This window comes from Bactrocera dorsalis, chromosome 3 (genome assembly GCF_023373825.1).
Source record: "Bactrocera dorsalis isolate Fly_Bdor chromosome 3, ASM2337382v1, whole genome shotgun sequence".
NCBI classification, from domain to species: Eukaryota; Metazoa; Arthropoda; class Insecta; order Diptera; family Tephritidae; genus Bactrocera; species Bactrocera dorsalis.
The window spans coordinates 91,606,366-91,619,122 of NC_064305.1; the positions used below are offsets into that span (position 1 = coordinate 91,606,366).

General features: G+C 38.0%; 1 protein-coding gene across 26 annotated transcripts in view; it reads right to left on the reverse strand.

The window, feature by feature from the left end:
• The window catches only part of LOC105230714 (juvenile hormone epoxide hydrolase 1), a 29,305-nt gene that overhangs the window by 14,023 nt on the left and 2,525 nt on the right, over positions 1-12,757 (reverse strand). For 2 of the 26 annotated variants that reach the window (XM_049453384.1, XM_049453381.1), the window contains 3 exons: positions 6,457-6,656; positions 4,961-5,159; positions 4,173-4,898 (listed from right to left, as the gene is read on the reverse strand). The exons of 6 other annotated variants lie outside the window; for them this stretch is intronic. In XM_049453384.1, coding sequence (XP_049309341.1) covers positions 4,173-4,898; positions 4,961-5,159; positions 6,457-6,656 — 1,125 coding nt within the window. Of the gene's footprint in view, positions 1-3,996; positions 4,899-4,960; positions 5,160-6,456; positions 6,657-6,969; positions 7,375-11,846; positions 12,697-12,757 lie in introns of those variants that run through there. 18 more of the 26 variants (XM_049453403.1, XM_049453392.1, XM_049453378.1 and 15 more) reach the window with 17 other exon arrangements.

Genomic DNA, 12,757 nt, shown 5'->3' on the forward strand with positions numbered 1-12,757 from the left:
CTTTTGTTACAGCCAAGATTCGTACCCGCCTCTGTGCAGTAAAAATACAAGGAAATTTCGTCAACAAACACAAGGAGGGTTCGACGTCGAGAAGCTGCAATCACAACAGACAGCCGAACGATTTTCAGCTTGACTTACCCACCTGCTCTCTGAGAGCACTCGTCGGTAACTCGGTAAAAGGGAACTGTGAACTCGGCATTTCAAGCCCCTTACGTACAGCTGTAACCGAAACCATTGCTTTTCGGAAAATGTAAAATAACAGCTGATACGATGAGGAGTGTCGTATCGCAGTGGAGAGAAAGTAGACTGCCTACCCCACAATCTTACTATCAATCACAACTCTTGCGGGATGAGATAAATACCGACAGTTGCAGAGAGAAACGAGACCCATTTGCAGACAAAAGAAGAGAGAGGCGGAAATGCGTGAGTATGAAGCTATGAGCTATAAAGATCGAAAATTCTACGAAAAGATGCAGCGACTATCAGAAAGTTTCAAGACCGGGGCATACTCTTATAGAACTCCCAGAGGGAGCATACTAAAATTGCTCGACCGGGAAGAAGTTCGAATAGCAATTACCCGTCTGAAGAACAAAAGCGGTGGGACCGTTGAATAGCCGGCCGAGCTATTCAAACATGGCGGAGAAAAACTGATAAGGAGCATACATCAGCTTCTTTTTATAATATGATCGGACAAAAGCATGCCCAACCATTGGAATTTAAGTGTGCTCTGCTCAATCCATAAAAAAGAAGCCCCTAGAATGTGCGCCAACTGTGACCAGATATTCACCATAATATATTCAGAAAATTAAAAGACAGCGGTTACGTTGGATAAGTCATGTCGTCCCAATGGACGAAAACACTCCGGCTCTGAAAGTATTCGACGCAGCACTCGCCGGGGGAAACAGAGGAAGAGAAAGGCCTCCACTTCGTTAGAAAAACCAGGTGGAGAAGCACATGGCTTCGCTTTTAGTCTCCAACTGGCGCCACTTAACAAAAGAAGAAACTTCTTTTTCACATTTTCATAAAATTTCGGGCAAATCAATAATGTTACTTTCAGAAAAAAACGGTGCATTCCACATTATCCTAGTGGGTAAACCACTCGCTTTCCATTACTTTTTATACGCTGGCAACCAGTTGCTACAGAGAAACTAACGGAGATAGATATAGGGTTATATACATATATACAATTGATCAGGGTGATGAGAAACCCGGTTGACTGACTGTCTGTCCGTCCGTCTGTCCGTACAAGCTGTAACTTGACTAAAAATTGAGATATCTAGGTGAAACTTGGTATGAAAAAAAAAAAATCATATAGCACAATTTTAATTTCCACTTGATTCTTTTACTTTCCAATACACAAATCAAGAAGCAATTAAAATAACGGTATTACATTTCGTTCTATTAATGTTTTTAAAGTATGCCACCTTATGACCAAAATTTGTCCACTTCAATCCCTAGGTAATATGGACCCCAATACCTATAGTTGACTTTTGTTCGAAAATATCGGTCAATGTCTGAGATATATAATTGAAATTCAGGGATTGTAGTTGTCTGACAATGGTATGTCTGTATGTCAAAAATGGGTTGAATCGGGCCAATACTTCCCTTAGCCCTCATACACCTAACATAAAGATTTTCGAACTTCCGGGTGACTTTTTATCGCTTGGAATCGGCCACTATCCCAATGACCAATATAACCAATATCAGGATTTTTGAACATTGGGTTGACCTTACACTATATGATTAGTTTTTTAGTAAGTGTCATGTTAATAGTAATTGGGGAAAAATAGATAAAATCTGGTCGATACTACCCCAACTTCCATATACTACGTATAATGATTTTCGTTTTTCTAACAAACCCTATGTGTCTGTCAGTGTAATTGTTATATATGGTATATAAATAATTGAAATTGCTTGGATTTCGATCCTCGGATTGACGTTGTACACCATATATTATTTCCCTGGCTTTGATTCTTTTAAGTTGCAAGAGTATAACATGTTCGATTACACCCGAACTTAGTACTTCTTTACTTGTTTTAAATCATTTACTTCTTCCTAAAATTACTTCAAGAAATCATTGTTGGTCCAAGGTTAAATATACAAATATATAATACTCGTATGTAGTGAGCAGAGAATTTATTTGATGCCTGAGAGGGAGAGTAAAACGTCACTGGAATTCATACAAGTTCACGATCATTTAATTAATTTGAAATGTGCTGGCTCGGTCCATAGTGAGCTCACGCGGTACTTCGTTTCTAACGGTATATCAAACACGCTCCTGGGATATCATTAGAGTGCCTGCATTATTGTTACTCGAACTTCTTACTTTGGGTTTCAGACTCATCTTTGTTCAATAAGCACTTCTGAGCGTTTTTCCACCCGTAATTTAAGATCTTATCTGCAGTGTAGGAGATCATTTGTATTTTTCATTTTTAAAAAATTATAATTTTTTGGATAAAAACAATTTTGTTTTTCTTTTCCTTTTTTACACATATGAAGAAAACGCGTTCAAAAGTATTCATTTATAAATAATTTCACTGCTTTTCTTAGTTTTCAACACATTTGAGGCACCTCGTGTAATAGCAAAGAACTAATCATAAACACACCACCACAAACACAGCTATCATCCAATAGATGTCGCTGCAAGCGCTCGTAAGTGGCGGCACGATTGTCGCATTTGGTTTCTTCCCATACATAATGCGAGGTGTACGCGTGAATGGACGATTCTTCCTTTTTAAACAGGAAAAACAGAAGATGTTAGAAAACGGAAGAACTAATTTTAGTTGTCTTTCTGGGACTTGTATTTACAATTCCACACTGCTTACTTAATATTTGATGTAGGATTAATGCTTTTTGTGGGTGGTCGCTACTTTTGCAGAGCATACTAAAATTTTGGAGGGACATTTCCCTAGCCTGCTGAATGGCAATGAAAGCATGACGCCAAAAGAAGTCGAATCCGATTCCCCAATCGAACACGATGGAGCAGCCGTTCCATTGCTCGACCATGAAGAAGTTCGAAGAACAATTACCCGTCTGAAGAACAACAAAGCGGCGGGAGCCAATGGATTGCCGGCCGAGCTATTCAGACACGGCGGAGAAGAACTGATAAGGAGCACGCATCAGCTTCTTTGTAAAATATGGTGGGACGAAAGCATGTCCAACCATTGCAATTTAAGTGTGCTCTGCCTAATCCACAAAATGGGAGACCCCATAATCTGCACCAACCACCGTGGGATGAGCCTTCTCAATATCGCGTATAAGGTTCTATCAAGTGCATTGTGTGAAAGATTAAAGTCCACCGTCAACAAACTGATTAGACTTTAGACCTAGAAGGTCAACAACCGACCAGATATTCACTATGCGTCAAATCTTGGAAATAGAACCGTGAAAAGAGAATCGACACACACCACCTTTTCGTCGATTTCAAAACTGCTTTTGACAGAACGAAAAGGAGTTGCCTTTATGCCGCGATGTCTGAATTTGGCATCCCCCTAAAATAAATACGGTTTTGTAAGCTGAGATTGAGCAATACCAAAAGCTCCGTCGGTATCGGGAAGGACCTCTCCGAGCCGTTCGATACCAAACAAGGTTTCAGGCAAGGCGATTTCTTATCATGCGACTTCTCCAATCTACGATGAGCTCTATAAGATATTAGATGACATTGTCATGGTTCAGCGAATTAAAGACAGCGGCTACGCTGGCTAGGTCATGTCGTCCGAATGGACGAAAACACTCCAGCTCTGAAAGTATTCGCCTCAATACCTGCCGGGCGAAGCAGATGTAGAGGAAGACCACCACTTTGTTGGAAAAAGCAGCTGGAGAAGGACATGGCTTCGCTTGAAATTTCGAATTGGCGCCACGTAGCGAAAAGAAGAAGCGACTGGCGTGCTGTTGTTAATAATAATTATGCAATAATCATAAGCGTAAGTAGAAGAATGGTGGTCGCTACATATCACCTTACCATACCATCAATGTTATCAGAATAAAAGAGGAATGTAAAAAAAATACTTAGGTACTTTATTTTGTAGAAAAATATTAACTGAAATTATACAAAACAAAAGATTTATACAAAAAATCGTTTAAGTGTCTTCGAACTGCTATTACTTTGGTTGTGGCTTCCTGAATACTTTAGCGACAAATTGAACGAAATCGCTGTAAAGAGTTTCTGGAACCTCCATTGCTGCAAAATGACCACCTTCCTTATGGTAGGTACTGTGCACAATATTTTTGAATTTCAATCCAAGCTCGGAGTCCGTCAAATGCAATAAGTCGTGAAGAAAACGTGCACAAGCGGTAGGCACATTTACATGCGTCGCGTCCAAATTCAAAGCAAAGTGAGCGAAACTGAGTCCTTCCGAGTACAAGCGCTGAGACGTAGTTATCGAGTTTGTCGTGTAATAAATCATAATGTTATCCAAAAGCTCGTCTAAAGTGAAACGTTTGGTGAGGCCACCATCCTCGAGTTGCTTGTATGCAGGATTGGTCCATGTGGAGAATTTCTCCAAGATGTATGCGGCCAAACCGACAGGATTCTGTGTGAGCGTTGAGCCAATTGTGTCTGGTTTGGATGCTTGAATATGCATGTAGCCAGATTCCTCCAAAAGATAGCTTAACTCTTTGCCAAATGGTTTAAAGAAAACTCTATTTTCTTCTTTTATAAAGAAGCTCGGAAACCAATTTCGCAATAACTTATGAAGGTGAATAATTGGATGATTGGTAGTGCACATATTCGAATGATAACCGAGCACATTATGTGGCGATAAAGTAACGATGTTTGCACCGAGTATAGAGCCCCAATCACCGCCCTGAATTAGGAATTTCTCATGACCCAAACGCAGCATCAAATTGCGCAACACTAACGACATCTGTGCGGGTCCAAAGTTTACCTTTGAGGCCCCCTGCGAACGGAATAAAAATATGATTAATAAAGTCTTTGTCTACAGAGGGAGTGTATATCTACCTGAGACCAACCATAACCGGGCAAGCTGGGTGCTATCACTTCGAAGACATATTCACTCTTGGGATGCGGTTTCGTCAGCAGCGGGATTAGCCTATAGAATTCGCGCACTGATCCTGGCCAACCGTGGATCAGTAACAGAGGCACCACCTTTTTACCTTCAGTGGACTTGGGCTTCACATGAATGAAGTGTACTCGTAAACTGTAAAAAAAGATAAACAATATGCATAAAGTGAATAAAAAACGCAAAACCAAACCATTAGCTGATGGAAATTTTCATTGAAAGCGCAATACTGATTCCTTCTAAAATTAGAATCGGTCAACGTACTCTCTTAGTCAGAATGTGTTTATGCATTTTACAGATTCTTCAACTGCTCATTGTGTATAATCAATATCCGCGAAGTTTCGTATGACCTGAAGATATATATATATGTAGCTGTAGTTTATACTCTTCATGAAGTTCGAGTTATGATCCGGTCTGGCATTTCATTATATACGTTAATCGACATATTTCCTTAGATACATATGTCTCATTTGGTTGTGAGTGCTAAATATTTGTTCTGCTCGATTCAAAGTCTTAAGTTCATATTGCAACAACAATAATTTTGATTAAACAAAAAACAAATTCTTACGAGAACTTGCAAAAAGGAATATGTGGACATTTACTTTGCAATTAGCTGGTTTAATTAATATTTGCCTTTATCTACATATTATTTTAGTACTTTAAGTAATATTTACTAAAATGATAACAACAAAAATATAATATGTATGTGAGAAGATGTTTGACATTGTGGATTGTAGACAACGTTCGTGCATAAAAAGTTTTATTTATTTTTTACGTTTAGACGGGAAAGGTTCGGAGTTTTGTACTTCGGCCATATAAAAAAATGGCTTCAAATATTTTATAGGTCAAATGAATGAATTTGAAGTTTGTACGTATACCAAATATCCTCCTAATTTTTTATACTCTTGCGACCTGTTGCTACAGAGTAAAATAGTTCTGTTCACCTAACGGTTGTACATATGTCGGCCAATATTTGAGTTGTCTCAATGAAAATAACATAAGGTGTTTCGCTCATAACAGTATATTTTTGTGCTTAAAATATATACATATGTACAATTGGGTGAAAACTTGACATAGCCGCTATATAACTATTATCAGCATTTTCGAACATTGGGCTGACTTTGCTCTATATGATTGCTGATTGTATGTGAAGTACCTTAATGAGACCCTGGGAACATTTTTTTGGTATGGGGTATGATAATAGTTAATAAATAAAATCGCGTCGGTACTACCCCAACTCCCATATACTATAAATAATGATTTTCGTATTTCCGACAAACCTTATGCCGAATATGTCGGTCAGTGTATGAGGTATATATGTATGTATAAATAAAACTTTACAAGCTATACCGGTTTTTAAGGTAACGTAAACATATACAAATACCCATACATATTCGTATTACTCTATGAGATTTCTTAAGTGGAATTTACTCACCCTTGAATCTGGGTTTCAAAGTGGGGGAACTGTTTGAGAAAGGCCTCGCGCTCACCCCACTTGGGCAGGTAAGTGTCGCGCCAGTATGCCACCACCTTTTTCAAGTACTTAGAATTGAAGCCGTATTGGAATCCTACACCTTCGAGGGGTTCGGTGAGCACCAGCGGCCGCGACAGCTGCGTTTTCAGATCTTCAATTAACTATAGCGTTAAAAATAGAAAAAAACATTTATTATTGTTTTGTTTTGATTACTACTATTACTTTCGGATGTTAATATTATGTGTTTGTGTATGTTTATGGGTGAACGTGTATTCAATTTTTAATTGCTTGATATTTATCTACAAGTATGCATGTACCTTCATGTATTAGTGTATAGGTATGTGAGAATGACTGGCAAATTGGCCAGCTGACAGCTAACAATTTATAATATATACAGAGGTACAGATATATGCAAATATTTATAATTAACGCATTTATATACAACGAAATAAATATTAAAGTTCAATTAGTTACCTCCGGTTTGGCGCTTATATCGAAAGCTTTAACGGCGGTGTTCTCCTTATATTTAGCGGCGCTGCCGGGTCCCCAATATTCCGCATCGTTCAGTTGGGGAATTGGCGCTGAGCTTGTGAGTTCCTGATATTTATGCACACACAGACCTACGACAATCGCTAGGACCACGAATGTAATACGCAACAAGGTGCCCATTTCACTTTCGAATCAACACTGTGACACAACAGCCGGTGGATGGGAGTATAATTGTAATTGGAAATTTCCAAACTTGTTTACTTGCTTGTTATTATAAATATATTTATAACAATAAATAACAAAGTGATACTAAACAACACTGACTAAAACCAGCCGAACGCATCCAGCGCTGCGATGCAACTGATTGGAGAGCACAACCGTATTGAAAAGCTGGCGCGCTGATTCTTAACAGTTGCATATATATGTACATACATACATATGTAGTATTTATAATCGTTTATTTGGGGAGTGTGCGATAGCAAAGTTATAATCATATTTCTTACTTTCGTTGATACATACATACGTACTCGTACATATGATTCTATATATGTACATATATATCGCCGGTGTCTTGGGGTGATGCTAAGAGTGAGGGATGTCTGTCTTTCCGTCTGCATTTATGCGAACTAGTCTCTTTTCAACCCAAAAAGTTGCTCATTTGTCAGAACTGAGCATACCAAACCCCTTTAGCATATAACTATCACACAAACTGATCCATTTTTTATTTGATTTGTAAAACTACCAGTTACTTAACATGTGGATAAATAAGTCCCGGGACTGACGCATAGATGGCGTTCCGTATGATTTTTCATAAGTTCCAACCTTTAAAAGCTATCTGTCAAAATTTCATGTCAATCTGATGTTTGGCTCACGAGTTACAGTGATTTAAGTGACGCTTGTCTTGATATTCTTGGGTCCGCGTTTGCTCACGGTGGATCAAAAACGACAACGTGTCGTTGATTCTGAGCGCTGTTTCGCCGGAACAAACCGGATTTTTTGCGTCGGTATGTGACAATGGACGAAACCTGGATCCATCACTACACTCAGGAGTCAAAGCGGTCGTCGGTGAGAAGCGTCCAAAGCGGCCAAAAACGCAAATGTGGGCTGGTAAGGTTATGATCTCAGTAGTTTGGGATGCTCATGAAGTTTTGCTCTTCGACTACCTTGAAAAAGGTAAGACCATCAATAGCGAACGTTACATGGGACAATTGATGTGTTTGAAGGACGAAATCGTTGAGAAACGGCTTCATATGAAAAAGAAGAAAGTGCTCTTTCACCAAGACAATGCGCCGTGTCACAAGTCGCTTGCTACAAAGACGAAATTGCATGAATTCGGCTTCGAATTGCTTCCGCACCCACCATATTCACCGGATCTGGCCCCGAGCGACTACTACCTGTTTGCAAACCTCAAAAAAATGCTCCAAGGAAAGAGATTCTACTCCAACGAGGAAGTCATCGCCGAAACGAACGCTTATTTCGAGGCCAAAGATAAATCGTTCTATAAGAAAGGTATTGAAATGTTAGAGAAGCGCTGGACTGATTGTGTTGCTCTTGAAGGAAGCTATGTTGATGAATAAAGTTGAATTTTGCCAAAAAAATGTGTTTTTCTTATTTAGTCCCGGGACTTATTGATCCACGTGTTATATGGCAGAACACGGTTAGTTGACTAGTTGCGCTTGCAGTTCGTTACGGTTGTATGGTGGTTAAGAAGTAGTTAATTCCACAATAGGGTGCATCCTAACCTACTTATACATGCATATGATAACAGTTCACAGGTTCAGACTAATCGCTAATTAGCCCCTTATCATAAATAGATTCTTTAAATAGTTTTGTAACAGATTTCGGGACAAGAGCTAACATGTTTTGGACACATGACTCAGCACTTTAGATTGTTTTGAACCAAATTTCTCAAATTTCGAGACAAGAAATAATCTTTTGGCCACATGACTCAGCGCTTTTTATTCCCGAAATGAATTGTCATATGGAAACTCAAATCTTATCTCACAAACAATTGAAAAACGTTTAAGGGGTCAGTAGGGTAATTTGGCCTGTTTTTGAATTTTTTTTTCATTGAATTTTTTATTCTGCAATAGAATTTGTTTCACATATGTACATACATATATCGTGGAGTGTATAAACAAATTCTTTCGGAATTTTTTGATGACATCTGTCGGAGAAATGGCTGGGTGAATGAGATGCGTTTTTTACGAGAGGACACGATGTCTCATGTTTGGATCATCTGAAACACAAAAACCCAATTTATTCTTAACTAGAATCATGAAAAAATGTTGATAAATAAAAAAGTAATTAACGATTTTTTTACATAAATTTTGTCATAACATTGTCAATAAATTATAAAAAATTATGAATCCAGCAGGGACATTGAACAAAAAAATTAAGCAAATCGGTAGTTTGACCGGAAACATGTCTACCAGTTTAAAAAAGTGTGTTTTGAGAAAAACATGTTTAAAGCCAGGGGTGCATTTCGAGCTCTCCGAACGTCGAGCGGTATTATTATTTTTGGGCCTTTTTCGAAACCTTCCAATGGTAAAGTGGGTTTCTACATTACATTCTAAGGGTATAAGGAAAAAACTTTTGAAAAAATATTACCCTACTGACCCCTTAAAGCTTGTTTGCTTGTGTGTGATATGTACATATGTATGTGTGTATATGTTAAAAATAATTGTGTCTCCATAATGCTATAATACATACATATATTTGCAATAAAATATACTACCTGCCCATGCATGTATGTAGATATGTATGTATGTATGCGTGAGCAGTTGTTGTCATTGACATTGAAATTAAATGCCGGTCTCTTTGGCTCTCATTTTTATTCGGTCTGCTACACCCATATGTGCGTGTGGTTTTTATGTAATGAAGCCAAAAGAGCGCATCTCCAAATTCAATACTTTATCTACCATATACTATATACTTATATATGTATACATATGTATGTAATTTTCAGTAGGAGAAAGGCAAATTGCATAAATTGAATTGAATTGCAAAATAGAATAGCAACAGAATATAAAGAGATGGTGTCCAAATGAGCCCTCAATGGAATTATCAAATGAGCAGAGCAGAGAACATGGCGAACAGAGAAGTGAACGAAGCTTGATTACTTGTTTTAAGTAATCCACGACACATTAATCAATGATATAATTTATGCTCATATGCCATGATATCTCAACTTTGCATGTAGTTTCTTCTCACAGTTTTCCCTTTAAATGAACTTCGTTGAGTCAGAAGAACTTGATAATATTTCCTCCAAAGTGATTAATTCAACTTAAGCTCTTTTTGTTAATGACGATAATTCTAATACATCTTTTGAATCGGACTGTACTGTTTACATTCGGGAGAGGCATGCTAAATAAATTACAATTTTTCTCGTACTGTACTTACTAAAGTAATGGGGTAGGACTATTATTTCTTTATGATGAGAAATTTTTAAAATCCTTCGAACTGCTTAAAGCTTTTTAAGACAGAAAAAAACGTAACGGAAACTATAATACCTTTTACAAGAACCACAGATTATATAAAATAACTATTTTAAGCTTCATTTAACTAAAACAAATTTGAATTCGGGGAAGTTGGAAAATGTTACAGCTTTTCGAAAATGAGTATGTATTAAATTTAGCATATAGTACATACGTTGGACCCCAGTACAAATTTCGGTAGCGGTTGCTTACCTCCCCTATCGTCCCAGTTACATAAAAATAAGAATTCATCAGAGTACAGATGTCGCAACACATCACATAGACTTTCTGAACTGCTTTTTATCCTTAAAACAAACTGCTTCTGTAAATTGATACAAATACAGGGTTTCTCCAAAAAGTAATAGGACTAAGTCGACTAAAAAAAAATTGAACCAATCGTTACAATTCCTTAAAAACTTTCAAAACAGGCTCCTTCTGCGTCGATGCAGCGCTGCCAGCGCGAGTTCCAAGCATTGAAGGCGTCACGGAAGGCATTCTCCGGAATAGCCTTGAGAGCCGAGTTGCATGCTGCTCGGATCCCCTCTGTCGTCTCAAAATGCTTGCCGTTTTGTCTTGGCAATGTGATTACGTTATTCAAAAATTGGGGGTTACTTTCACACATGTTCAAATTTTCTTGGCAGACTTCCACTCGCCACAATTTCTGGTCAGCAATTCCTCGCTTTTTAGTTCCTCGCCCATTTCCAAAGCTGCAGCTGGCGTTGTTAAGGGTAGGGTGGAAGAAATTTCAGTTTGGGCATTGTCGATTAAAATTTTATTTTAAATTATTTAACATAATAAAATAAAATGCCGCCGTTGCCGTGAAAGTACAATATCGACTTCTAATAGTGAAAAATACTAATTTGAGAGTTCTTGAAATAAAAGATGTAAAATGAGAATAAGAAGAAACTTGCCTTCATGTAAAATAGAAAAAAATTTGCAAACTATATCGTCTATTTCTCCTTTAAACAAATGAATCTAATTTATTTGCCAACAATATACCTAAACCAGATGACGATTCCAATGGCTCTTGAGAGTAGTTTTCAACACAAATCGCCGATCCTACAGCGATACCAGAGCCGCCTGTCATGCCTGTTACTTTTATGGGGCGGAAAAATTATTACAATATTGCTTAGTACAGTCAGTTAAATGGAGTAAACTTAGTATGTTTTAACTAACTAAATGGTCTGCCTATGTTTTTCCCAACAAACCAAATTATTCTTCAACGATTTGTTGGGCAACATTGGAATCAGTGCTATAAGACTTCTTCCACAGCCAACATGCAATAGATCACGCCGCAAGCACTCACCATACCATCAATGTTCTCAGCTTAAACAGGAAAGTAAGAAAAAAGACTTAGGTACTTTATTTTCTAGAAATAAAAAATTTAAAATAAAAAATTTATACAAAAAATGGTTTAATTGTCTACGAATGACTATTGCTTTGGTTGTGGCTTCCTGAGTACTTTAGCGACGAATTCCACGAAATCACTGTAAAGAATATGTGGAACCTCCATTGCTGCAAAATGACCACCTTCCTTATGGTAGGTACTGTGCACAATATTTTTGAATTTCAATCCAAGCTCAGAGTCCGTCAAATGTAATAAGTCGTGAAGAAAACGTGCACAACCGGTAGGCACATTTATATGCGTCGCGTCCAAATTCAAAGCAAAGTGAGCGAAATTGAACCCTTCCGAGTACAAGCGCTGAGACGTAGTTATCGAGTTTGTTGTGTAATAAATCATAATGTTATCCAAAAGCTCGTCTAAAGTGAAGCGTTTGGTGAGACCACCATCCTCGAGTTGCTTATATGCAGGATTGGTCCATGTGGAGAATTTCTCCAAGATGTAAGCGGCCAAACCGACAGGATTCTGTGTGAGCGTTGTGCCAATTGTGTCTGGTTTGGATGCTTGAATATGCATGTAGCCAGACTCCTCTAACGTATCGCTTAACTCTTTGCTTAATGGTTTAAAGAAAATTCTATTTTCTTCTTTTATAAAGAAGCTCGGGAACCAATTTCGCAATAATTTATGAAGGTGAATCATTGGATGACTAAGAACAAAGCAAAGATTCGAATGATAACCGAGCACATTCTGTGGCGATAAAGTAACGATGTTTGCACCGAGTACAGAGCCCCAATCACCACCCTGTATTAGGAATTTCTCATGACCCAAACGTAGCATCAAATTGCGCAACACTAACGACATCTGTGCGGGTCCAAAGTTTACTTTTGAAGCCCCCTGCGAACGGAATAAAAATATGATTAATAAAGTCTTTGTCTACAGAGGGAGTGTAAATTTA